At 42.1% G+C, this 27,700-nt stretch overlaps 2 protein-coding genes across 12 annotated transcripts in view; both read left to right on the plus strand.

Annotated features, from left to right (window-relative positions):
• Window positions 1-18,245, plus strand: part of tjp1a (tight junction protein 1a) — an 82,060-nt gene extending 63,815 nt beyond the window's left edge. For 3 of the 10 annotated variants that reach the window (XM_044040409.1, XM_044040410.1, XM_044040406.1), the window contains exons 12-30: window positions 244-352; window positions 462-681; window positions 1,589-1,773; window positions 1,924-2,019; window positions 2,566-2,592; window positions 4,416-4,498; window positions 4,918-5,128; window positions 5,521-5,621; window positions 6,274-6,624; window positions 7,508-7,759; window positions 8,943-9,773; window positions 9,890-9,972; window positions 10,158-10,337; window positions 10,669-10,775; window positions 10,881-11,140; window positions 12,008-12,162; window positions 12,262-12,482; window positions 13,628-13,771; window positions 16,558-18,245. In XM_044040409.1, coding sequence (XP_043896344.1) covers window positions 244-352; window positions 462-681; window positions 1,589-1,773; window positions 1,924-2,019; window positions 2,566-2,592; window positions 4,416-4,498; window positions 4,918-5,128; window positions 5,521-5,621; window positions 6,274-6,624; window positions 7,508-7,759; window positions 8,943-9,773; window positions 9,890-9,972; window positions 10,158-10,337; window positions 10,669-10,775; window positions 10,881-11,140; window positions 12,008-12,162; window positions 12,262-12,482; window positions 13,628-13,771; window positions 16,558-16,652 — 3,711 coding nt within the window. In that variant the 3' untranslated portion in view covers window positions 16,653-18,245. The remainder of the gene's footprint in view (window positions 1-243; window positions 353-461; window positions 682-1,588; window positions 1,774-1,923; window positions 2,020-2,565; window positions 2,593-4,415; window positions 4,499-4,917; window positions 5,129-5,520; window positions 5,622-6,273; window positions 6,625-7,507; window positions 7,760-8,942; window positions 9,774-9,889; window positions 9,973-10,157; window positions 10,338-10,668; window positions 10,776-10,880; window positions 11,141-12,007; window positions 12,163-12,261; window positions 12,483-13,627; window positions 13,772-16,557) is intronic. The other 7 variants (XM_044040402.1, XM_044040403.1, XM_044040404.1 and 4 more) reach the window with 6 other exon arrangements.
• A 3,053-nt stretch (window positions 18,246-21,298) lies between these two features.
• Window positions 21,299-27,700, plus strand: part of fam189a1 (family with sequence similarity 189 member A1) — an 87,096-nt gene continuing 80,694 nt past the window's right edge. For both annotated transcript variants that reach the window (XM_044040417.1, XM_044040418.1), the window contains exon 1: window positions 21,299-21,844. In XM_044040417.1, the coding sequence (XP_043896352.1) occupies window positions 21,593-21,844 (252 nt within the window). In that variant the 5' untranslated portion in view covers window positions 21,299-21,592. The remainder of the gene's footprint in view (window positions 21,845-27,700) is intronic.

The raw sequence follows: 27,700 nt of genomic DNA on the forward strand, positions 1-27,700 counted from the left end.
CTCAGTGCATGTGTGTCTGCTCCCCCCCACTGCCCCTCACACAGAGTCAATAAACAGCACTTGTTGCTTTTGGGACAGCAGCAGGAGATGAGGTGGAGGCTTTCTTGGGGGTGGAGTGGGAATACAACTCCCTGCTTCTGTTGAAGTTTTCCTCTTTTTCTTTAAGTCAAAAAACCTGGACAAATGTGTGCTTTTATTTGGGTTAAAGCATTTAATGAAAGTGAATCTCTTTGCCACTTGTAGGTGAACAATGTGGACTTTGCTAACATCATCCGGGAGGAGGCTGTGCTGTTTTTGCTCGATCTCCCTAGAAGAGAAGAAGTCACTATTCTGGCTCAGAAGAAAAAGGATGGTGGGTGACAGCAGTGTGTTGTTAACAGTGTAAACACATGAGGTATTAAGTGTAAAAAAAAAAAAAGTAGCCATATTCATCCCCGGGTTGTTTTCTTTTTTGCCTGCAGTGTACCGCAGAATCGTGGAATCAGACGTGGGCGACTCCTTTTACATTCGGACACATTTTGAGTACGAGAAAGAGTCACCGTACGGCCTGAGCTTTAACAAGGGCGAGGTGTTCCGCGTAGTAGACACGCTCTACAATGGAAAACTGGGTTCCTGGCTCGCGATCCGGATTGGCAAGAACCATCACGAGGTGGAGAGAGGCATCATCCCAAACAAGAATAGGTAAAAGTTTCAGGTTGCACCTTTTATACTCGTATAGCTTGTTTAGGCACTTAGTAAATGGACAAGGGTGGGACCAGAGTAGGAAATCAAGGAATGCACAGTACACAGTCTTTCTACCAAACTCTTATAATGAGATATATCTGGCTATCTCCATTTAAATGTGTCAGATTTTAGTGTGTGAAGGTTCTGCTTGATTGAAGCAAAAGTGATAAACCTTTCCTTTCTCTGAGATCAACTGGATGTTTTTGAGTCTAGATGATTTCCATTATTCATTTGTTGAATCTGCTGTTATATTTATCCCAAAAATGTCCTGCAATGCGTCTGAAAACTGTCTCTCTCTATAATAGTAATAAACTAAGGTGTCTTTATGGTTGGCTAAATTTAACACATCCCACGTGTCACGTAAAATGGTTTACAGCGATCTACTGTGTGAGGTTTGCAAGGACTTTCTGAGGTCTGTGTGTCTGAAGATATGAAATGCACTGTACATCACGGTGTAGCCAACGGCCATTGTTTTATCGAAGCCTGTCTCAGCAGCCTTGAACAGGCTCCAGCAGTGTTTACACAGAGATTCCTTACTCTCTCGTGCTTGCAGAAAAGGCAGCGTTTTTATCGTGTGCCACAATAGGTGCTATGAAGTAATAATAATAAAGTCCGTCTCAGCTTTTTAGCCAGGTTAAACATGCCGTAGTTGATATTCCTTTAAGATATAAAACATTCAGATTTTAAAATATTGGTAGTAATAATATTGCTTTTCAAAAACTCAGTACTTCAAAGGGACGCAGTTATTATCCAAAGCCAGAGCCTGTAGGCTCATTTTTCATTGAATGATGAATTCCTGAACTCCTGAACTTGGTGGGTTGCAGTGTCCAAATGACCTTGTTCCTCCTCTCTCTTCTCTATGCAGAGCTGAACAGTTATCCAGTGTGCAGTACACCCTCCCCAAAACACCAGGGGGCGACAGAGCCGACTTCTGGAGATTCCGAGGACTGCGAAGTTCCAAGAGGAACTTGCGTAAGAGCAGGGAGGACCTGTCGGCCCAGCCTGTTCAAACCAAGTTCCCCGCTTATGAGCGGGTGGTGCTGAGGGAAGGTAAGTGACCAGTTGGTCAAAGTAGAACACTGATTTAATGCTTGTGAGGTTGAGTGACCTGATGCAGAGAAGATATTTAGATATAGACAATTAGAATGGCGGTTTGGCCTCGCTATGGTGTGTGTTTACTGTGTCGTTTTTCTTGTGCAGCTGGGTTCCTAAGACCAGTGGTTATCTTTGGACCAATAGCAGATGTGGCCAGAGAGAAACTGGCCAGACAGGAACCTGACGTTTTTGAACTAGCAAGTAAGTAATAAAGTACAATCTCTTGTGACGATCGTGTATTAGTAGTGTCCCGCCGCGTCTTGTATTGATAAGTGACCCAGCTCATCTTTTATGCATCACATATTGCCTAAGGTATGGGCTGTTAAACTTCCCATCAAATATTTACGGCATTGGTCAGTATCCAATTGACGCCGAAATCACTGTTGAGTCTGGGCGTCTTGTTGTGCACCGTGAAATCCACATGGAGCTGCACACGCCCGTGACACAATCTTTATCGAGTGTGAGGTTCTGTCAAGGTTTTAAAGTTAAGTTTTTGCATCAATCCATAGACAAGGAACATGAGATATTTGTCATTTATTTTAGCAGATCTGTTTATGTTTGTTTTTCTGTTTACTCTCCCACACTCCTGTTCATTTTATTCATCTTTTATGTGATGTGTATTTTTTGAGTTTCAGTACAAGAACATACGCAACCCATAACAATTCATTCCATTCTTTTTGATTGTTTTAACATAACTGCAGTGATACTTTGACATATATATATTGTATAACTGTATTTTCTTTTCAGAAACACAGAAACAACAAGGAGGGGAAAGTATGTCACTTAGTGCATCAATTTTTCTTTCTTTTATTTGACTCATTGAATGGCAGATAATCTATAAACTAGTGTCTGGTGGCTAGTTGCCTATTCTTTAGACAATAGCCATTGTCTGGTTAACGTTTGTGGGGGAATAACACTCGATTTAGCAATTTCCATTTGTAGTCACTATTGACACCAGTTAACACTCCTATCTGTCTGTTTCAACACAACTAAAACACAGGAGACAAAGGAATGTAATATCACGCTGACTTCTGCTCTGTAAACATTCACGATTTATCATCTGAAGATCAAACTCGAGAAGTTGCGCTTGTGAGACGTGTCAGTGTGATATGTTTTCCCGTTCCTAACAGAACTCTAGAAGAGGCGAGTGAATGTTAATGAATGCAAAATAGAAATGATCTAGCGTTAAATCCAGTGGTAATCCCCTTCTTACTGCAGGTTGCATTATATAGAATGACAACAGCAACGCAGCATGTTAAAGCTGTCCCGTTTTAGAATGACATGAAGATGTGTGCAAAAACTGTAATAATGGAAACATTACAATCTTCTTACCTACAAAAACCAGTAATTTTGTCTTGATGTACACATTTTAATGGACATTTACATCTCTTTCCCTCATAATTTGCTCGCCAGTTACGCCACACTTAAATAATTAAGTAATATTAAATCAAAATGCCTGTAGATGCCAAGTCTTTTAAAATCTTTAAGTATTGAAGTATATCCAATATTAAGAACTAGTGAAGCAGCTTTGGAAACTATAAAAAGTAACCACCATACACTCTTTTAACCCTTATGTTACCAGGAAAAAATCACCTGTATAAAATGGTCCCTGGCCAAGACAGGCAGCATGTTACTGACAATCTACAGGAGCGTTAAAAATCATAATTTTCATAAAATAGTTCTTCTAAAAGAATAAATTGAGTGTTATAAACGATCAAAAGACACCATTAAATTGTCGGCGTTCAGTGATCAAAGAGGGCAGAGTCAGCAGAGTCAGATTGAGTACATACTGTAGCTGTCAATGGTTTGCGTCCGTGTCTGTCCTCATGTCATTGGCAGCGACAGAAGTCTAAGTCCAAGAAAAACAAGATCGTATAAATGTAGAAAAACAGAAATGACAACAAAACACATTAAGCAATAGCATTGTTGCGCATGCATGAACCTCTGCATGCATTGCTGCATTTGTCTTTTCTTGATGAACCTTCTTTGATAGACAAAGCCAGGTTTTTTTTTTTTACAAAGATCCTAGTAGAATATCTAAAGTCAAGCTTTGAGTCATGACTTCACTGACTGTCCTTTTTGAACCTTGTGTTTCTAGGCAGGAAACCATTGCTTATCTTCATCTGAATCATAACCCCCCCCACACACACACAAATACACACATCCTTTGCTTAAATCCCAGAGGCTTACAGTGACACTGTATTTTCATTAAACCTAAATTACCCTTTGCTCTTGTATGTGCATATTTCATTTCAGCATTTCTTGCATAACACGTTTTCTGCACCACAAATAATACTGACAAATGCACACATTGATTATACACTGAATTTAATTTCCTTTAAAGCTTCTCAAAGTACCTAATGACTACTGCATGGATTGGCTGCTGTTCTCATTTTGACTGTATTATCCAGCTGTTTTTTCATAAACGTACACTTGTCCTCTCCTGTGTGGAGATTATCATTCCGTAATTGAAGCTCTATTTATGGGAGTCGACAACTGCACGCCAGTAGGATGCATAATTGGCGCACAGCGTGTTTTATTGTTGTTTGTGTCTCGTGCTGACGTGATGCAACTCACTCTCCGCTTCTCCTCCACAGAGAGTGAACCCAGAGACGCAGGGAAGGACCAGAAAAACTCTGGCATCATTCGCTTGCACACCATTAAACAGATAATTGATCAGGTAAGTGTGTATAGATATTGATATTAAAGATAAAGGTGTGAACAAACATCCTCTGGCAGGTTTTTCTGGGCTTAAAGATCATGACAGTGAGTCCAAATAAAATGCACAACTCACTGCTGCCCCCTGGTGTACCACTCTCTTTAATACCGTCCATCCATCCTTTATCTGTCGCTTTATCCTGCACCGCGAGGGTGCTGTGCGTCTCTTTAATACCAATATATGTTTATGCTTCTTAATTATTTTAATGTCTAATAGAGACTGATGAGCTAATGGTTCAAGATTTTATACAAATACAAAATAATTAAGGTGCTGGTCAAGTCTTCAGCTAAAATCTAACAGAAGGTTAAAGTGTAATACATGAAAGATAAGCACATTAACACACATTTTTGTGATTTCTTCTTTGTTTTCTGTGCATAAAGGACAAGCACGCCGTGCTGGACATCACCCCTAATGCAGTGGACCGTCTGAATTATGCTCAGTGGTATCCCATCGTGGTCTTCCTCAACCCAGACACCAAACAGGGCGTCAAGAACATGAGGACCCGCCTCTGCCCCGAGTCCAGGAAGAGCGCCAGGAAGCTTTACGACCGAGCTCTCAAATTAAGAAAAAACAACCACCACCTCTTCACCAGTGAGTCCGGGGAAGGAGGGTGAAGGGAGGAAAAGATTAGGGATTAAATCTGGGGAACCCCAGGTGGGGAGGGAATATTTGGATGGTGTGAATGAGAGAGATTTCACAGTGACACGTTTCACAGGCTGCTGACAATCGATTGCTGTAGTTGTAGTAACTATTGTGTCGGGGCCCTGAAAGCTGGTCAAGCACTGGCCGTTTCCACTTCCCCATCACAGCCTACACTCTTCCTCTCCGAGGATGACACTGGATAGTTAACAAACACAATGCCAACCACGTCAAAGTATGATGCTATGTTTGGATACAATTGCTCTTTGAATGATTGTGATTGTAATTGTGTAATTGAGATGGTTATTTTCTTCTCCTTTGCTCCTCCCTCTTTGTGTGTTCAGCAACCATTAACTTGAACAGCATGAATGATGGTTGGTTTGGATCTCTGAAAGAAATAATCCAGCAGCAGCAGAACCAGCTGGTGTGGGTTTCGGAGGGCAAGGTAAGTTAAAAAAAGAGAGAAAAGACTGCGTTTCCTCAATTAAATGGGAGTCAGTTGGGAGGCCATGTTGATAAATGAAGGATTTACATAGTGTTAGAGCTCCAACTTACCATTATTTTCACAATTTATTAATCTTTCGATCATCATCTCGATTAATCGTTTGGTCCATAAAATGTCAGAAAATGTTGATTTACTGTCGATTTGTGTTTGTCAAACCTGGAAATGATGATGATCTCAAATGTCTTGTTTTGTCCACAAACCAAAATGATTCAGATTTAATGATTTGTTTTAATTTTTATTTGGACCAAAGAAACCAGAAAATGTTCACGTTTAACAAGCTGAAACAATCAGTAATCTTGTATTAATAGTGAGAAAAGCTTCAAACTGATTAATCGATTGTCAAAATAGTTGACGATTAATTTAGTAATCAATTATTCGAGTAATTGTTTCGGCTCTACATAGTATCCTTTGATCAAGGAATACATTTATTAATTAACATTGAAATACAACTAAAGGTCGCCCGTTAAAACAAGCCTGCTTTAACTAATGTCCTGTTACCTCTGTGGTACCTTCTGTGGTAGTTGTGGTAAATCAAGGCTTGAGCCACTATTTTGGGAGTAACGGTACCATGTCTTACTTCCTTCTTTCTCAGGCTGATGGAGCAACTGAGGATGACCTGGACATTCACGATGACCGCCTGTCGTACTTGTCTGCACCTGGTAGTGAGTATTCCATGTACAGCACCGACAGCCGCCACACCTCCGACTATGAGGACACGGACACGGAGGGCGGCGCCTACACCGACCAGGAGCTGGACGAAACGCTGAACGACGACGTGGGCCCACCCACCGAGCCTGCCATCACCCGCTCCTCGGAGCCCGTCCGCGAGGACCCACCCGTCATCCAGGAGCCCCCCGGCTACGCCGGCTACCAGCCCACAGTGCAGCCAGACCCCCTGAACCGCATCGACCCGGCCGGGTTCAAGGCAGCAGTGCCGCAGCAGGTAGCGTTTCTGAGAGCTGTACGTCTCCCCTGTTGTCTGGAGGACGTGGTGTGCGTTAGAAGGGTTTTCTGGAAGCGCTATTGAAGGCTCTTTTTAAATCTTTTAATCAATTATTCTCTCTATCTACAAAACAATACCACAAACCTTTGTGGTCAGGTATTTATGGCAACATATAAATATATATATCTATATTTATTATATTATCTATGCGATCTATTTTCCTCTAAATGTTTGTTGACTAATGTGTCTGTGTTTTTTATTTTTTGAAACATAAACGAACAGTTTTCCAGTACTTAATCTTGTACCCTGTGTTACAACAAGCTGTCTTTGCAGCTGTGACAGTGTGACTGTTGCTGATGTCGCTCAGAAAAGAAAACTTGTTTGTCCACGTGTGTGTAACAGTACTCACCTATGTGCACTTCTCCACTTTGTTTTACCTGTGATTTGGACTGTGAACGTACAACACCAGAAAGTATTATGTGCATGTTGGAACCGCGTGTTTAATCCAGTGTACTTGTGAAATGTATTTATTAATACCCGATTGGCTATTGTGACACGCAAATCTAAATATTTGTCATCCCTAAAATGTGTTAATGAACATAAAATACTAATAATTGTATTGTAACCCGTAGTATTAAAATTACAGTAGTATTCTATAACAATGTAAACTTGTCCTGCTGATAATTCCTACCACCTAACATGCCAGTGGTCGATCTATAGCTACTGGTGATGTGACTTGACGTTGTTAGATTATCAGTGTAAGCTCATTGCACAAGTGAGGAGCAGAGCGATGTAGAGGGGCTTTGAAGGTAGTTGCACTTGTTAGTACTGCACCGTAAGTGTATCAGCGCGTGTTATTAAACATTTCTGAACCACTTCACAGAAAGCAGAAGCCGCTGCTGTCCCTAGCATCCCCCAGCAGCCTGAGCCCCTGGCTGAGACATTGCCCCCTGCTGTCGACGTTACTGTAAAAACTGTAGGGGGTCTGAGCCCTGACGAGGCTCCTGCAGCTCCCCTCAGGCAGCCAAGCCCCAACCCAGAGGCTGGCTCGCTTAGGAGGCCCACACCTGAGCTAGCCCGTCACACCGTCACACCAGAACCTCTACTGTCTGGACTGGCCAGTTCTGAACCAAAGGTATCCGTCTGACATTCTGCGGATGCTCCGTGACTCAGCTCGGCTCAGCTCAGCTCATCTCGGTCTGACCTGGCTATTCTCCTGTGCTGCTGCTGCTGCTGCTGCTTCCTGTCTACCTACCTCCCGCTGCCATGCTTCTCTCTCTCTCTCTCTCTCTCTCTTCTCCTGCCTTGCATGTGTGCTGACCGAAGTTGCCCAGAAGAGACAAACGTGTGCGTGTGTGATGGTGTGTATGTGAATGCACGAACAACAATGTGAGCAAATGATAGTTAACAACAGTGGGTTTGGAGGAGATGGCTGCTCCTGATGGCGCCTCCTTGTAGAAGAGCAGCTCTCACTGTTGCTTATCGCCCCTGCATGGCTGCAAACATGTTTGCCTCATTTCTCTGTTAACCCATAGAAGTAGATCTGTATGTGCTTTATTTATTTATTTATGTATTGATATATTTATTTGTTGGTTTTGTTTTATTGTGAAAGTAGCCAGTAATTATCCAGCCATTTTGTTGACTTTTTGACATCAAGTTGTGATCGAGTAACAACGACCAATTACAGACAAATGCTTTTGATATTTGGTAGTGAATAATTAATGGTTACTTCTGAAATACGAGGATTTAAATTTGACTCTTGAACAACTGGTATGTGCTTGTAAATATTGTGGATGTTCAATTTGCATTTATAGCCGCATCAAGACAGCGGGGTGACATTTTTCCTTGTGTATGCAGTGCATTGTACAAAGTTAACTTCTTTAATTACTTCACTACTTAATTGCTTTTTCACATTTTGTCAGGGAAGATAAAAGCACTGAAAAGGGACAATGGAAAAATGAAACCTGTTGTTTTGTTGTATTATTTTGAACCAACATTGTTGTTTTGTTTTTTTTTTTGTTAATTTATATCAGTGTTTTATTTGGAGTTGCCGTGGCACATTGTGATGTTTTTCAGTAACATTGAATGTCTGTTTGCTTCAATATTATGTGACCAGTAACCCCTTCCTCTCAGTTTCTCTATTTCAGGTCTTTCCCTTCTTGTTTTTCACTTTTGCACTTAATTTCAGGGACTCGTTTTAATATTTCCAATCTTTTAACTGACTTTCTCATGTGCTGAAACATATTTTTCATATCTCTGCAGTGTGTAAAGTGGAGTTAATAACGTCAGTCTCTGCTTTGTATTTTTTTTCCCGGTAGATGTTTCAAAAGGATCCGTACAACACTGACAACACCGGGAGAATCAGTCACAGTATGAAGCCTGCGACGTACAACCCTCAGCAGGGATATCACCCTGACCAGCAGCCGTACAGAGATTACGACCATCCTCCCAATCGCTATGATGTCAGCAGCAGTGGAGTCAGCAGCGGGGGTGGTTACCCAGAACCAAAATATCGCAATTATGACTCTAACCTCCCCTACGAGAACAGTGTGCCTCACTACGACCAGCAACAGTGGAGCCCCTACGGCCAGCCGCACTCTACTGCCAATTCCCAGAGCTACGATCCCCGTTTGCCGTACGGCGAAGGACCCGACTCCCCGAACACCCCTCCTCCTCGCTACGACGAGCCTCCACCTCAGCAGGGATTCGACGGACGGCCTCGCTACGGCAAACCGACCGCTCCGGGACCTGTACGTTATGATGAGCCTCTGCCTCCTGCTCCAGGGCCTGACCTGCACTATGACCAGGATTCCCACCTGACTCCATACCCCTCTGCTGCCCGCTCCCCGGACCCTGCATCCCAGCGGCCGAGCTATAACCTGGGACCAGCACTGCAGCATAAAGGCTACAAAACTCAGCACTATGACCCTACGCCTGTGAACTCTGAAACAAGCGTCACACCTCCTCCCAGAGTAGAGAACCCCTCCCCCGTGGACACTCCGAAGCCCGCACCTCTCAGAGACGAGAGGCGGGAGGACGATCCCGCCATGAAGCCACAGTCGGTCCTGACGAGGGTCAAGATGTTTGAGAACAAGCGCTCTGTGTCCGTGGACCGAGCCAGAGATGCAGGAGAGTCATCTGCGAACAAGGTAAACTGTTAATCGCTCATATTTACAAGTTTACAAGATGGGATAACTGTGGTGACCCCTAAAGTGAGAAGCTGAAATAATCATACTTACCACTTTCATTGCTTTTTCTCCTACAGGCAGCTGATGTACCCTTGAAATCAGGCGGAGTAATCCCCAAAGCAAATTCACTGAGCAACCTGGATCAAGAGAAGACCTATAGGTAACACCATGCATAAGCAAAGCTTGTTTATTTTTCTCTCACCTTGATTTTTCAGAGTGATATAGGGATTTATGTTTACATCATTATAACATATGCATTCAAAGTTAATCCCTTATTTAAGTCATTTCTCATGTAATCTTCCTCCTCTCCTGCCATGCCCTGCATTTTTATCCACACCAACCCAGAGCTCCAGAGCCACAGAAGCCTCAGTCCACAGTAGCGGATGATATTGTGCGCTCCAACCACGACAACCCCGACGAGGAGGAGGACTACTACAGGAAGCAGCTGTCTTACTTTGACCGCCTCCAAACTGGCCCCAACAAACCCCAGCCACAAGCACAACAAACGACCTTCAACTATTCCAGGTGAGAATCTGAATATTGCGTGCCATGCTCGTGATAGCCATGATAGTTGAGGTTTCATGCTTTTGGAATGTCTGTCATATGCACTCAATGATAACTTATCATTGTCATTAACTAAATCACGCAGTACATTAATTATAATCCAACCCAACACTAATGGCTAACATGATAAAATTATGAAATCCATGAGACATTTTACGTCTAAACGGTGAAACGTCAACTTCACTGTGACAATATTCAATGTTATAACTCACGAACAGAAAGTTAGATAGTGACTATATTCCCTGCAATTTGAACTAACTTGTTAACCAACGCCTTTGGTCATGTGATACAGGACGGAGACGGTGGAGAAACCAAGTCCAGTGGAGAAAAAATACGAGCCTGTTCCTCAGGTGACCCCGACCCTGCCGCCAGCCACACTGCCCAAACCCTCAACTGAAGGTAACATTCATGAAAATATCAATATCAGAGACGGTGTGTGTTGTATGTGCTAACATTTCACGAAAACAGCTCACTTACTGAACTCTTTGTTTGACCGTTCCACAGCCAAGCCTCCAGCGCGAGAAGACACTGTTCAGAGCAACTTCCTGCCTCATAAGAGTTTTCCCGAGAAGTCCCCGGTGAACGGCAACAGTGAGCAGCCTCCCAAAGCAGTCACGAGCAGCGGGGCTCCACCAGCATCCACCTACAACCGCTTCACCCCCAAGCCCTTCACCACCTCTGCCCGGCCTTTTGCCCGCATGTTCGACAGTCCCAAATTCAACCACAACCTTTTGCCCAATGACAAGCCTGACACTGCTCCAAAGGTAAGCAGTCTGAAGACCCTGGACATCTTAGTTTAGGTTTGATCTCATTTAAATAATGATAGTGGCGTACATATTTAACCATAATATAAAAAAAACAAGGACTAATTTTAAATGCAAATTTAACAGAAACAACAAAAAGAAGCTAATTCAAAAGAACATTTCTCCATAATAGATTCAGGTTTGATGGTATATTGATATATTATTCCACACCTTACACAATTTCATTGCCGTTTTGATTTCAATATTTGTAGTTTTTTGAAGCCAATGTCAGGATTTCGGCACAATTCAGTAAAGTATTTTTATTTCTGTTGTGATTAAAATTTTTATGTCGACACACACAATGTTAAAATCCAATTTTAAACACAACAGTGATACAAAACGTCATTCATAAATCCACAACAGTAATACAGTATATCATATAAAAGCCCTAAGAAACACTTGATATAAAAATTAAAAACATACAAACCTAGAACCATGGTTCAGATTTCTGTTTGAACTTGCTCAGCTTTTCTGTTCTCAACCAATAACAGCCCTGAATTCTGATGCACTTTTGGAGTCGAAGTCTGTGGTGAGCTAATAGAAGATAAATGGACACTTAATTGACACATTTCCTTCCTAAAAAGAAAAGATGTTTATTCGGCGATTACAGTAATTAATGTAATAAAAGCCTCCATTTCAGCGGGCAAACTGCCAAAACTATTGTGCCACAGCGTCGATACACTCAGACATGGCTGATGCACATATTTGTTTCCAAGACTATTAAAAAGACATTATGAAGGTCGAGATAATCTCTGTCTGGACCTCTCTGGTGTTTAGATATGCAGTGCATGTCGTTGTTGACACCTTTTTTTTTTTTGTTTGAACCAGGGTCCGAGCATCACCTCAGTGAAGCCTCAGATTCCTCCACAGCCCCAGAACATAGATCACGACAGCGGCGTGGACACGTTCACGCGCACTATCGAGCACCGCCCCAAATACCAGAACAACAACATCAACGCTGTGCCCAAGGCCATTCCTGTGAGGTAACCATCTCAAGTCCTACGTCACAGTTCACACCAACCAACAATCAAACAAAACTTTTTTTTTTTTAAGCTCAAAAGTGACGTGTATCTGTCTCTCAGTCCCAGTGCTCTGGACGACGACGAGGATGAAGACGAAGGCCACACCGTAGTCGCCACAGCGCGAGGTATCTTCAACTCGAACGGCGGTGTCCTGAGCTCCATCGAGACGGGCGTCAGCATCATAATTCCCCAGGGTGCCATTCCCGAAGGTGTGGAGCAGGAGATCTACTTCAAGGTCTGCAGAGACAACAGCATCCTGCCACCGCTCGACAAAGAGAAAGGTAACGGGTCAGAAATGGAGGGAGAAGGAGGTCAGGCCTTTGTTCACATCTAAATGATTTCAGATTTTGTGACGTTTAGCGGTCTTCTATTGACTATGGGATTGCAAAGAGCATGTGTTTTCCTCATTGATTCATCTGTTAATTATTTTCTCGCTAATAGTGATTCATATATTTTTATTTGAAGAGAAAAACAGCGTGACATTGAACCGTCCTGACTCTGCATATGTTACTGTTTTAGTTGCCCAATCTGTCACTTTATTCCAGACGGAAGCATATATTTAAAAAATGTTTGCTTATACACCTTCTGTTCCCAGAATATTTTGATATTAAACTTCCTCTGAGCCCTCAGCTGCTGATCGTCTTGGTCGTTAACTAGTAAACAAATATTGATATAATGATCTGTGAGTATAAATGATAATTAGATTAGATTAGATTATTTAACTTTATTGTCATTGTACAAAGACAATAAAATGCAGTTTGCGTCTAACCAGAAGTGCAAAAAAATAATAGACAGTTGGTGGTTTAGAGTAATACAAATTAAATATGTATATATACATATATGTATATATATATATATATATATGTGTGTGTATGTGCCATTGTAGTGAAGAAACAGTAACATTATAAGAGCAGTGAAAATAATTGTTTGCAGGATAGAATAGTATGCAGTAGAATATGGCTATGTATAAGTGTAATAACAGTACGTACATTTGTAAATAAAGGAGAGACACGAAGCATCCACCTTATCATAAGATATGGCAATATATGTTGATGTAATGATCTGTGAGTATAAACGATTATCACTCTTATTGCATGGATAATAACCACAGTCCTGTCTCATTAAAGGTTCATGCTAATCCCCTTAAAGGATTAGCATTTAGCTTTGTATTACTAGAACAGGGTTAGTGTTTTTGAAAAAGTGTGCTTCACAACCTCAGTTTCCCCTGAGTTGAGAAATATCTTCATTCTTTTCTTTGTTACGCACACACCAGTGACACTTGGTCCTGTTAGCGTAACTGTTAGCAAAGATGGCCGACACAATACTTACTATAATATTTGATTCACATGAGAATTAAGAACTGTTGTGTAACCTCCGTCATTTTGTTGAGTAGCTTTTGTTAATTGTTGTGTGCTTGTGTTTCCAGGAGAGACTTTGCTCAGCCCTCTGGTGATGTGTGGACCTCACGGCCTTAAGTTTTTGAAGCCCGTGGAGCTGCGCTTACCTCACTGTGCGTCAATGACCCCTGATGGTTGGTCTTTTGCTCTAAAATCCTCCGACTCCTCGTCGGGTACGCTGTGCTCTCTCTGTTCTTCCGGGGTCGTTTGGGCTGGCTGTGTGACAATTAGAACTGTGTGTGGGTCACTGTTTAATTAGATTTTACCCCAAGTTTTGTTTTTCACCTCCTATTCATAAAAATCACATCAAACCATAATTAATCATTCATTCTCAAAATGCCTGAGAATCAATCTTGGGGTAAAAAAAACAAAAATCATTTTTTCATACTTTTTGGCTTTGGGTTCATTTTCGTCATGTTTGTCGTTAAACTCACGCACATTATCTCTCATTTGCTGTGTCACAGGTTTTGTTAATGTGGTGTTTCTTCATTTTATATGCTTGGTTTTCACCTCTGCGTCACCTTCACGTCTTTTCATTTCATTTAACACCCACGCGTGCAGCAGACGCTTGGCCGCACAGTCGCTTCATCTCATCAGGTAGCTTGTGTGTAGTGCATGCCGTTTCTGTTCAGAGTGATTTTCTCACATGGCCGCCCAAATCCTGACCTGGAGAACAGCTTATACAGACCGTCTGGAAAGTGGGACGCTGCCATACTCAGTAGCAGCTGTCATTATCCTCCAAGAAATTCAAAGTTTTCACCACGGCAAAGTGAAGCGGTCTGAATTTAATCCCAAAGTTTTAAACCCAATTTAAAGGTAGCCCTCTGGTGGTGAGAGAACAAGCTTTTTTTTTTTCTTTTTTTTCCATGACAGGTGCTCTTATTTTTGCTGATTTTAAATTGGTTCAGGGACAGACAGTGAAGCTGAAAGTGTGTAAATGCAAGAAATGAGCATTGACAATGTTAAATTCTAACCCCCCAAAGAACCAAAGAAATTAGTTTTTTATTCCTGATATTAATATTGGAAGCAGTTCTTAAACATATAAAGCCACAAAGAAGAGGATTTCCCATTAAATGCAGCACTGTATTCAGGGCAGAAATGAAAGATAGTGTGAGGGCTGCACAAATCACCTTAATGGAAAGTAAAACTAAAGATGAACCAGTTCATGGAGGTCACTGTTGAATCTATAAGGTAATTAAGAAAAGTAATATTTAAGGAGAAAACCTGAGGCTGTAAAAGTTCAACTTCTGTAACGAGAGAAGAAAACTGCGGAAGGTAATGAATTTCTCTTAATACCATCCTTCTCATGCCCCGTCTTCACAACCAGCGGTGCTGTAATTTTTTGGCAGCGGTCAGGATTAGCTGTTAATTAGCCTCATTTTGAGGATGTGACTTGCGGGGCTGAATGAGACGGCCGCGCTCTCCCTCTGTTGTCCTGCTGAATTGTAGGAGGATTATCAGGCAGCTCGGGTAATCCTCTTATTGTAAAACAAGGCCACTCTTCAGCCTCCCGCTTTCTCCTGTGGCTTTTCACTTTTCATTCCCCGCTTCTCTTTTTTGCCTCTCTTTCTGTGTCGACTGTGGTTTGTCTGTGCATCAATATGTTTATTTAGATCTCTTCTGAAAAACTGTTTAGAGTTTGATTTAAAAACAACACGAAACTGCAAGGACGTTGATCAATATTATCTCCGATCAGTCATTTTTTTAAAGGTTCTCTGTGGAGTTTTGTTATTAGCAATTAAATAGTCAGTGTCAATATTTAGCACAGTTTTCCGCTGATTTCTGCTGCCAATTTGAAGAAACCAGAGATTCCGTCAAATATCGAGATCATTAACACATAAAATATAGTAATAATTTAGATGCTTAGACTAATGCTGTTGAGCAGCAAAACCATTCTCACTCAATGGATGTTGTGTGATCTATTTTTATCAGCAATCTCTCGGCTCAAGAGGGTAATGAGAGTTCATATTCATGCTCACTGTGTGTGTGTGTGTGTGTGTGTTATCAAGTAAATATGTCTTAAACATAGGTATGCAAAGGCAGAAGAAAAATATGTTAATTTCATTGTGTCATTTGTAGAGCTGCAATTAACTATTATTTTGATAATCGGTTAATCGGTCGATCATTTTTCTCCGGTTAATCAATTATTAATCGGATAAATTGACCGTGACTCTCCTTCACCCATGGCTCCAACATGGTTCCTGTCCAGGTGCTCATGCAGCGCTGTGTTGCCGTGCCGTGCGAGATCAGCTGTGTGCATTTGTTGCAAGTGGTACAGTCCGGTCAGGGTGGAGCTGGTCGGTCGGCTGATTGGGCATCAGAAAAACGATTCACGATAGGTGTAAATATCAGTTTATTCTTGGCAGCAGTTCGTGCAGATTGACCGAAAACATGACGGCGGCACATTGATCTTCAGAATATGGGATGGAGGAAGGTGTCTCTGACTTTTCCCTCCTCTTTCCTCCAGCATGATCGGAACTGAACATGATTGCACGGCTCTCTCTATCGCAGCAGTGACCGTTTAAAGATTGGCAGTGCGTCTCTATGAGAGCGCCGTGTTTGCGCTGTCACGTATAAAGTCTGTCAGCTCCATCAGTGGACGTCTGCCAACGCTGCAAACTCTACTTACTCTGATTTAGTAGTGGAACTTTGCTCTTGGCACAGACGTGTGTGTTTATAATTGCGATTACGCCGAGACCCCAGAGTCACCGAGGTGCAATTTGCAGTCAACAAGAGACTGAGGGCATTCAATAAAAGAATGACACGGCTCGTACGGGTTTATTTTGCTTGGATGTCGGCCACAGGCTTGCAACATCGCTTAGCGTGGCTTGTAGACAAAAGATAGGATCAAGCTGTTTGTTTTTAACAAGATACGTGTGTTTTTAAAATGCCTTACAGCTTGAATTTTCTAGAATTAAAAAAAAGCCTTTGCCCTCTCCTGATCTCGCTCTGTCCTCAGGTGACCCTAAAAGCTGGCAGAACAAGTCTCTTCCCGGTGACCCCAACTACCTGGTGGGCGCCAACTGCGTCTCCGTGCTCATCGACCACTTTTAAAGACGGGGCGATGCGACGAGTGGCGTTCGAGAATGTGGAGCCCCTGGTGGATAAAATGAAGACACACACACACACACTGATGAACGCATGAAGAAGATCCAGTCAGTGCTGTTTACTGCAGCCACAGATGAAGGCGAGAGACTCCGATGATCACTACACGCTGTTCTTATCCATTTTTTCCCCAATATGAAGTTTTGATGTGAAACCATTGATGCATGTTCCACCGTCGCTGAGGCGTGACATTTATTATAAAGGTGATGTTTCATGTCATATTTCTTTCTTTTTTTTTACATAAATATAGGTGGATGGTTGGCTTTCGATGCCTAACATGCTTCACACATATTTATGCTATATATGCATACAGTATATATAGTAGTATAGAGAAGATTTAATAAAATTGTACTCATGAATTCAGTCAACATCTTGTTTTTACAGTTGAGGTGACTGAGAAGAAGCACGTAGCTCGACATGTTTGTGTGTTTTTTCCTACATCGAGGGGGATTTTTTGAGAGCGAGAGGCGGTGACATTTGCAGGTTTCTGTCGAAGGAAAATGGCAAAAAAAAAGCATGAGCTGGATATGAAGTCAAGCAGCACACTTTTTTAGAGACGCTCTTCCTTCCTTTGTTCTTCCTTCTTCCTACAGTGAGAACTTGTAGCTTTCTTTTCTTCCCTCATCTCTCCTTGCAGCCTGAGGGAGATCTATGCATGTTCTTTACTCAGGTCTAGTAGTCTCCTCACTTCCCTCCTCACATCTACTCCTCTCTCTCTCTTTTTTTATCTTCTGTGCACTCTGACACACAAATAAGCAGTGATGCCTTATCTGCAGATTATTCACTTTTCATCAAAGGAAATAAATAAGTTATGATATGAATAATGGTATGTTGTTTTGCCATTTCATTTTAACGTAAACCCACTGTATAAATGAACTTGGGTTTCGCTCACAATAACGGTCGATAACAAAGGTTTGCTCTTCTTTTATCTGCTATGCATTACTTCTAAGAAAAAAAAAACCAGAAAAGATGTGTTTGTAAATAAATCTAGCATATTGCCTTGTTTCTTTTTTGTTTGTAAATGGAACTTTTTTGTATGTCTTTCTTTTTTGTATAAAACTGAGAGAAAAACATGTTTTAAAAAAGTGGACGAGAGAGTGAACTCGGTTTTGTCTTTGTATTCTGGATAAAAACCCTCGAGCCTTGGAACTTAGAACCTAACAATAAACACACGACTCATTTTCTACAAACATATTCACCCTTATGTTACAATACACAAGTCTTTTTATGGCTATTTAAGGATCAGGAAAAAGTACTTGGGCTGAATGACATTTAAAACATGTTCTTTTTTAAAAAAGGGTGTGTTCCTCTCACTGAGTTGTCATTACTGGATGCTGTATTGTGTGCCCTTAAATGTATTTTTGTACTAATAGACAATATATAATGTATGGCACACCACCAGTACCTTTTTCTTTTTTTAGATATAACACTGCTTTCATTGGATATTAGCTCTTCACGTGTGGCTGACATTTTTTTTTCTCCTCTACAACACAATTTTAAGTATACCACTGTATTAATAAATAAAATCATTTTTAAAGTAAAGTTTGTGTCTTACAGGAAGTTTGTTTTTAGCTTTAATAACAACGTGTTGCTGAGATTCGCTGCTTTCTGACATTTCCCCTTCATCACAACTTATTATATTTGTCTTTCTGGTATTAAATTACTTTTATTTTATTTTTTATAATTAAAAATGACTCTTTATGAAAGGAAATTTCATTGCGTTTACCTGAACCAATCAAATTGCCTGTTTGGTTTCACCAACACTACAAAACCTACAAACTACACTACACATTTAAAACATAACATTAATAACTAATTATTCTTATTATGTCATTAACAGTTACTTTAGTGTGAACGTCACATGGTGATAGAAAATGAAGGCGTGTTCGTGCCTGTAAATGTTATTTAATTAGCGGCCATTGTAGTTGCATGGCTCAGGCACCACCACCAGATGGCGCAGTTGAGTCTTGAATGAGTGCAGTACAAGGTCAGCGGCGCTAAACTCCCTCCAGCTTCGATTTGAACTTCAACGAGACTTCAACGTGGCTCCTATAATATTAGGTAACTGAACGTTTTGTTTCCTCTGTGTAAACGTTTTTAATGAGATTAAACGCCACACGTGTACGTAAAGCTAAGATTTAAATGTTCCATTTAGCCAAAAAACAAACAAACTCAGCCATAATTAATTTGATTATTTACACCTGTGCATTCCCACGCTGTGATTTGTCAAAATGGCTGCCGTGTGAGATGTTTTCACAGTTAAAGATGCTTTTCAGGGTGAGGGTTATCGTCAGCGGTCGTGTCAGGACAAGAAAGTAAGATTATTGATTTATTTTATCGGTTACAAGTAAAAAAAAACAAACACCGTTGGCCATTTCAGTCTTTTTCATCAGGTGCGTTGCGTTTAAGTCCCTCTCCCTTAAATCTGCATCGTCATCACACAGATGATGCGTTCAATGACAAACCAGCGTCTGACGTTAATCTAAAGTCATGTAATATTAACATTAATGAGTCTGTATATATGTGTGTGTGTGTATATATACTGTGTATATATATGTGTGTGTGTGTGTGTGTGTGTGTGTGTGTGTATGTATGTATGTGTATATATATATATATGTATATATATATATATATACATACATATATATACACACAGGTACATGATGTACAGAAGTGGTGTACATGTAAACTCCAGTATCCAGCTGCCTTAACGTTTAAGATACTGAATTAACTAAATATGCACGAGTGAGTAATCAAATTAAAGTAATATTAAATTAGCTGTAAACTCAAGAATATGTAAGTAAATGTACAGCAATGTCTGTATATGTAACGTGTTATTATTATTATTATTATTATGGATGGATCACAGCCCTTTATCATGTACTGATATCAGTGGTTCATGGATGGTCTTTATCTTTTAATATCAAATTTTGTATAACATGTGTGACCAAAAATCCTATAAACCATAGGGAGTGAGGACATTTATGGAAAAGTGAGGACATTTTGGCTGGTCCTCACATTCGGTCACCCCTCAAAATGTCTTTTTGAGGTTTAAGACGTGGTTTTAGGGTTAAGGTTAGAATTGGGTTTAAGTTAGGGTTAGGTTAAGGGTTAGGGTGAGGCATTTACAGACTGGTAAGGGGAATACGTTTCCATCATGTCTGAGTGTCCTCAGACCAGTGTGTGTGTGTGTGTGTGTGTGTGTGTGTGTGTGTGTGTGTGTGTGTGTGTGTGTGTGTGTGTGTGTGTGTGTGTGTGTGTGTGTGTGTGTGTGTGTGTGTGTGTGTGTGTGTGTGTGTGTGTGTGTGTGTGTGTGTGTGTGTGTGTGTGTGTGTGTGTGTGTGTGTGTGTGTGTGTGAGAGGCAGAACCTCATTCTGAGGAACTGGTTTAAATTTAGTGCTAGGATTTATTTTTGGTTAGGTTAAGGTTAGAGTTAGGCATTAACTGGTTATAGTAATGGTTAGGTTGTTCAATTATTGGAAGTCAATGAGAGTCCTTGAAGGGATATCTGCACAAACCTGTGTGTGTGTGTTCTTGTATGGGTATCTTTGTGAGGACATTTTGGCTGGTCCTCACATTCTGACACCATCAGTTAGGATTAGAAGTAGGTTTAGGTTCGGGTAATGGTTAAGGTTAGGCACAGGTAAGGGACTAGAGAATCTATTATGTCTATGGGTGTTCTCACTGTGAATGCTTTGCAAACGTGTGTGTGTGAAAGGATTGTGTTGGTGCATGCTGGATGTGTTCCTGCCACGTTTTCCTCCACCACTGCATCAGCAGCAGCAGCAGCAGCAGCCATCACGCGTTGTCTGATGAGTGAAGAGCCCACACCTCCCCCCCCTCTCTCACTGTCGTAGTAAAACACGCTGCGTGCTGCTGCTGCTCGTCGCCATGTAGACGCTCAGAGTGGCACAGCTCTAATGCGCAGTGTGCATCTGCTGCACACACACACACACACACACACGGGGGGAGAGAGAGGGAGAGAGGAGCGCTGCTCATTCAAACTGCGGACATTCCGGATCCACACACCAAAACCCACCCGCAACACTCTGCGTGGACGTTTTTATTGCTTGTTTCCATCTCTTCACAGAAGCGGAGTCTCCTCCTCTCCTGTGCGCGGAGGAGTTGGAGATCCTGCAGAGGAGCCGAGGAGCTACAACAATCCATCAATGAATCATCCTCCAACAATCGACTTCTAAATGAATATTCATCACTGGTTGTTTTAATAATCAGTGTGAGTGGATTTCTGTGATTTCAGCTGCTTCAATGTGAATACGTTGGTTGTTTTTTTCTGTGAAAGCTAAACTGACTTTTTCGTTTGTTTTTGGGACAAAAAAAAAAAAAACTGATTTGCGGACCAAACAACTAATCGATTAATCAACAAAAGAATGGACAGATGACTCGCTCGTGAGGACAATAGTCGCTCGGCAGCGCTTCATGACAGCGTGACGATGGCGCGCGCTGGCTGACAGCAGCGGGATGATGCGCTTCTGCTTTTTGCCCTCTCGTGTTTTGGCTTTCGAGAAATGGGCTCTTTGCCCCCGAGATAAACCTCCTCCTCCTCCTCCTCCTCCTCCTCCTCCTCCTCGTGTGGTTGATTTGGTTTCCAGCAGCTCCTGCTGTGTTGGTGTGTGCGTGTGTTGTGGTGAAGACCTTCTCTGTGTTCATCCTCCGCCTGCAGCAGCAGCGCGTCTCTACAACTGAAGCATCTTCGACCTCGGACACTGACCGTCTCTCTCTCTCTGCTCACCGGTGCACCACAGGCTGAGGCGGGCTGCTGTTGGATGTTACTGCCCCCCTCCTCCTCCTCCTCCTCTTCCTCCTCCTCATCCTCTGGTGCAGTTGTATCTGTGGTTCACACGGTTGTTCGGATCCTGCAGTAACAAGAATGCCGCTGAACGCACTGCCCCGCGGCGGCGGCAGCGGCGGCATGAGCGGCCCCGGGTCTCTGAGTCCCGCGTCGCTGTCCCGCAGCCTGTCCCGGCTCAGGGAGTACCGGACCCGGACGAGGATCATGCTGGCTCTGGGGGTCTCTCAGATGGTCCTGGGCAGCCTCATACTGGCCGTCAGCTTCGCGGCTCTGGCTCTCACCACATCACCCAGAGTCCGACACTCCTGTCCCTTTTGGGCTGGTTTCTCTGTGAGTACAACCGTTTATTATCGTTATTAATGTTATTATAATTATAAATATTACACATTTGACAGAATCTAAGTCTCTGGTGAGAACTGATGATCAACCACTGAGACAGCAACTTATAAGGGATTCATTATATATATCTGTGTGTTTGTGTTTATTACATGTTCATATTTGTCTCTTAACCGCAATGATCTCATAAGCTGTTGACTAAATACATGTTTTACAAAGTTTTACTGAGCAGAACTAACTGAGGTGAGGATGATGCAGAGCCTGTAATCAGTGATACCGCACGTGCACGCACACACACACACACACTCACTCACGAGCAGACGCAGGTTTGCTAACCTTAAACGAAGCAACACTTCATATCTTCACCAGTACCTCAGATATGAGGTTGTGTCTCGTTAGGACCAGGTTTTGGTCTCCATGAGGACTACTGGTCCTGACAAGGTCAGTGTTTATCAGGCAAGGTCCTTAAAGGGAACAAATGCAAGTGCACTTGTCTCTCTCCACTTGTGAGGACATCGATAAGCACAATGTATCCCCAAGTCTCTTACCCCCCTACATGACTGTCCCTTATCCTAACCTATAGAGTCTTTAAAGGACCCTTAAAAGACCCTTAAAACGTGCTCTTAAATTGTGAGAGGCTGATAAAAAATCTTCTCACAATGATAGATTTGAACCAAAATGTGTCCTCACTGCCTACTTAAAAAACCCTATTCTTGTTAGGACACAGTATTGATTAATTTAGACAACCAAAGCAAAGCAAAGCTGTAGCAGTAATCCACCCTAAACTCTACCCTTAATCTAACTCCCTAAGCAGTTCCTCAAAAATGCGATTCTCTTTTTACAAGGACCAGGTTTCGGTCTCCACGTGGCCTACTGGTCCTAACAAGGTCGGTGTTTATGACAGAAAAGGTCACACCCAAATAGATCCTCGTACGTACCATTTTAAGAACATACATTGATTTCCATTCACGTGGACAGACCGAAACACAGATTTACCGCCAACCTAAACCATAATGCCGGATCTTAACCATAACCACAATTCAAATCTTAGCCCTAAACCTTAGCAGTTCTTTGGAGATTGGGGTTCTGACTCATTTCGGACAAGAGTAAGGCTGAAGCATATTCTAAAAGCCTTCCTCTGTGTGGTCCCGCCTGTACAGTAGACCATGTTTGGAGGAATCTCATAGAGACGCTGTATCGTCCTACACGTGAAACTTTCATGGTTGTTTCCGTAAATATTTATGAATGCACACTTCCTTGACTTGCTGCCACAGACCCGGAGCAGGAGTGGCCCATTAATTATAGAGGCAGAGATGCAGGGGTGAGGGGAGGTCTGTGGCATCTGTGCCATCTGTGTGTGTGTGTGGGTGTGGGAGTGTATCATTACAGCGACTGACCAGAGCAAAGGTCAACATGCATTGTTGATCAGTGCTTCAGGCTGATTTGACAGACTTGTTTCAGGCTGTAGTGTTACATCTTACCTTCTGTTGTCTCTTGTTGCGTCTTTGTGCTCAGACAGACAGACAGACTCAGGAAAACCCCTCAGCTGTCCATATTTTCCGCATCTGGTGTGTAGTATCGTGTTTTGTAGCACAATAACCCAAACTAAATTGGAAATAGTAACCAGTAAAACAAACACACAACCTCTTAGACACAATGTCACCATAGAGTGTATCACAAATTCACGTTGTGAAGCCTCAAGGTTCACAATTTGACCATCGACATGTCAGTTTTGGAACCAGATAGTTCGTAAACATGGTTCTATTAGACCATACTATCTGTCAATCACACTGGTGTCCACTCATAATCATATTTTCTTGCCTAAATGGAAACATTATTATGCCGCGCCAGCTAACTGCTTCCGGGGCTTCACTTTTCAAACTGAAAAGACTAGGATGGCATTCTACGTTGGAAACAAAGAGGACAAGCGACTGCATAGACGGTTCCTCTCTAAAGAAAAAAATAAACATTGTTGAATGATCCGTTCTTCATCTGACATGAAGGACATTTTATTGAAACGCTTTGGCCCTCAAACGATCACATAATGACCAATAAAACAGGAAACTGAACTCTTCCACAGTCTCACCTTAATCGTATATTAATACAAAGCTTTTTATCTTCAGCGAGGCCGCGGACCTTCCTGCCACTATAAATCTCACCAACACTTAAAAAGGCTGTTTCACATTTTTAGACTTAACTAGTTAATGATCTATGGCGATGAGGACTTTGCCTGAGAATAATCTAGAAACTGTGGTTGGGGAAGTGATTTGCCCAAAAGCAATCACAGTTGAAGACACTCGTTACGCTGAAGAGCTCGGCAGCAAAGCGAGTTCAACGTCTTCACAGAATCAACAATCAGGATTTCTGTGTGAAATAAATGGACTAGAAAAAAGACATTAGTCCGCTCCTGTGAGATGTTGGTGTCGCGGTTTACGACATGATCTCAAATGTAAGCTGATAATTGCAGAAAGCGCTTGGAAGTTGATTTGATCAGACAAGTGTGTCCCTCTCTCTATGAAGTGCTATGAACTAGGTTTGAGTCACTAAAATGAGTTTAATGTGGCGGGATGTTGGCTGTGGCTCTGCTTTGATTCGATCTAATGAGTGCGACTGTACATAAAAGACTGCGAGACTCTGTGACACACATCCTTATCATGGTGGACCAAATGTGTAGAAGAAGAAAGGAGGCCATAATGATGAATATGTTACAGATGCTCTGGTGCAGTGTGTCCACATTTGGTTATATATGAGCCAGTGTCCCTGTCATTAGGGGAAAATATTTCTGATTCTTTAAGCACGCAAATACTGTTACTCAGAGTAGCTGTTATATCTGCGTGTACACACTACCTGGTTGTGTCCATGGGGTCAAAATGAAGTCCCGTGAACTCACAGCGACTGCAAAAACTCCTCCTATAATGTGTAACTTGTAAACAAATCTGTTCCCACTATTGTCAGATCTGAGCTCTAGATGAGTCTGTCTGTTTTGCCCAGTGACATTTGAAGTGATTCAAGGGATTTTTAAAGGCAACATTGTGTTCGTAAAAATGAGGCCGCTGCAAACAGAAACACAAAGAAGCGTCCACGAATGATCTCAGAAGTGAAATCCACTGCTCAAAACACCTGGCTGTTCAGCAGTTTGAAGGGAATGACGCCTCTTGTCCCCGCCCCGCCCCCTGTTCTGCTGCTGTATACACATGAATGCTCCCTCAGTCAGGTCTGTTAGTATTGCTTGATTTTCTGATGAAGGACGCAGCATACAAATAACGTCACATCATCATCGTGTGTGTGTGTGTGTGTGTGTGTGTGTGTGTGTGTGTGTGTGTGTGTGTGTGTGTGTGTGTGTGTGTGTGTCATCATATATATGTATATATGTGTGTATGTATATATATATATATATATACACGTGTGTATATATACACGTGTGTGTGTATGTATGTATGTATATATATATACACACACACACGTGTGTATATATACATACATGTATATGTTCAGTGTTTCCTGTCATTAAAAGTCACTGCATTTAACATTGAATCTCAAAGCCTTTATATTAAGCTTCCTGCCACATTGGTGACCACAGCTAATGAAGAGCATGACAGCAAATCCTCAATTTCTATGCACGCGTGCGCGTGTGTGTGCACATGTGTGTATTTGTGTGTGTGAACCCTGTAGGAGGTGGTGTGTGTGGTCTCTGTGGGGCGTCATTAAGGATGTCTGTGTGATGACTGGCATTGTGGGAATTCATCATCTCACACACACACACACACAACATCCCAGCACTGTGTGTGTCCGGTGTTCTGTGTCCCCGCGTCCTGATTTTCCACTTTTCAACATTCTCACAGCTTCAGTGTTCAGTAGTGTGTGTTTGATAGCATAATATCTCACTTGTACATGCGCTTGCTTGGCCAACGGAGACTAATCCTACAAATATATTGCTCTTTTTTTTGCACCCAACCCGAGGCTTGTAATCATCCCGCACCCCGGCTGTAACTCTTTAGCCCGGCAGACGAGCAGTCAGCCGCAGTCACTTCCTGTCGTTTAATTAGGGCGGCATGAGACGATGCAGGGCTGTAAGAGTGCAGACTGTGGGGCTGTGAAATGCTCCAGGCCTGGCCTCTACTCTGCCCCCCCTTGGCCAGATTAATCGCTGGTTTACCAAAACCAATAATCAGTTCTGTCCACCTCATATCTCCATGAATTAATCTCAGCACTGACCAAAGTTCCAACAAACCACGTAAATCCATATTTTCAAATTCACATTAGATTTTAATACTTAATATCTTTCCCTTTGAAAAGCTTCTTTCACACTAAAATCTAATGGGTGAACCCATAAAAAAGTTGATTAACACATTTACCATTAGTCTGTTGCCCTGTCCCTCGTCACTCGGGTGTGAAATAAGACGTCACGATTCACCAGTCGCCATAAAGGAGCTCAGTGATGATATTAGTCGTTACTATTTTGTCTGAGTGAACAATTTTAAGGGGCACTAAAAAATAAGTAACAAAAAAAAGGGTATTGTTTGCTGAAAACAGTTTGATTAATGGTGCTTTTCCTTTGTGCATTGCACAGTTCTAGCACGACTCGGCTCTACTCTCCTTAGTTTGGCAAGGTCGTCATAGCACAGCTGCAGGAAACTGCTGACTTTGCATCACTGCCACAAATTAAGCAGATGAGGTCTTGCGTTCCCACCAATGCTAATTCGACACGTTCCAAGTTGTCAGGTTGTCGCCTGAGTTCCATGGAAGTGATTTGTTTTTGTCACATTTGTACAATCACCGTCGAGGAAAAAAGGCTGCTACGGGAATATGAAAATCAAGTAGGACGATCTGTTGTTGTGATAAACGGCTGATTTTGAACTGATTCTGTTCTAGCACAAGTTTGGTCAGAACCCAGAACAGTGATGGTCATTTCAGGCCCAGGTATTTATATATAAATTCCTCAAACAAACAACTAGAACAAGGAAATAATAATATACATACACACATAATTATGTAAAACTGAAACGCTTTAATAATGTTTTTATTGGCAGTGTACATGTACAAACGAAAATGGACTATATTGCTGAGCAAATAACACACAAAGTCCAGCTATTCGTTAGACTACAGACTTCCCTCTCAAAATCCACACAGGACTGAGGCAGAAAAGGCTCCGCTGTCGTGTTTGTTTCTGCAACGCTGTTGATCAAATACTGGTTACGACTTTCAGACGGTTCCTCCAATCATCATGCAGAAGCCCAGCGTCCGTGCCCGCCCACTGCTCTGTTGACTCCCAGAGAAGCTGAGCTTCCATGGAAGTGATGTCTCATATGTCCAATCAACGTCGAGCAGTGAAAAAAAAACTGTTCTGTGTCATCCCAAAGAGAACAGTTGGAGCTGAGCTTTTAATACGGAGGCTGCTACGGGAATACGAAAATCACGCAAAGACGATCCGTCATAAACTGCTGATTCTGAATGATGTAGGGACACGTTCTAATCGCGTTCTAATGCAAGTTTAGTATTGAATTGTAAATACAACACAGTACATATTTGACTTAGTTGAGCTTCCCTTACACTGTTAGAGTAATCACCACTGGTTTAAACCCAGGATTAAACTGGTTTTCTGACCAGAGGGAATGAGGCATAAAATACATCTTTTTCTTTTCTTCTCTAGCACAAGAAAATAACTCTGTTCCTCCCCCGCTCTCCTAGTTGTGTGAAACAAAAGAGAGAGATGCTGATTTTGTGCACAATCTCAAAGCACCACTCCAACAACGCAGACTGACAAAGATAGTGTCGTGTGTTTGTTGCGCTGTCGCCCTTCCGGCTATCAGATAAACGTTACAGCCGCACAGAACTGAAGGTGCATCGCTT

The sequence above is a fragment of the Solea senegalensis genome, linkage group LG12 (genome assembly GCF_019176455.1).
Source record: "Solea senegalensis isolate Sse05_10M linkage group LG12, IFAPA_SoseM_1, whole genome shotgun sequence".
Lineage (NCBI taxonomy): Eukaryota > Metazoa > Chordata > Actinopteri > Pleuronectiformes > Soleidae > Solea > Solea senegalensis.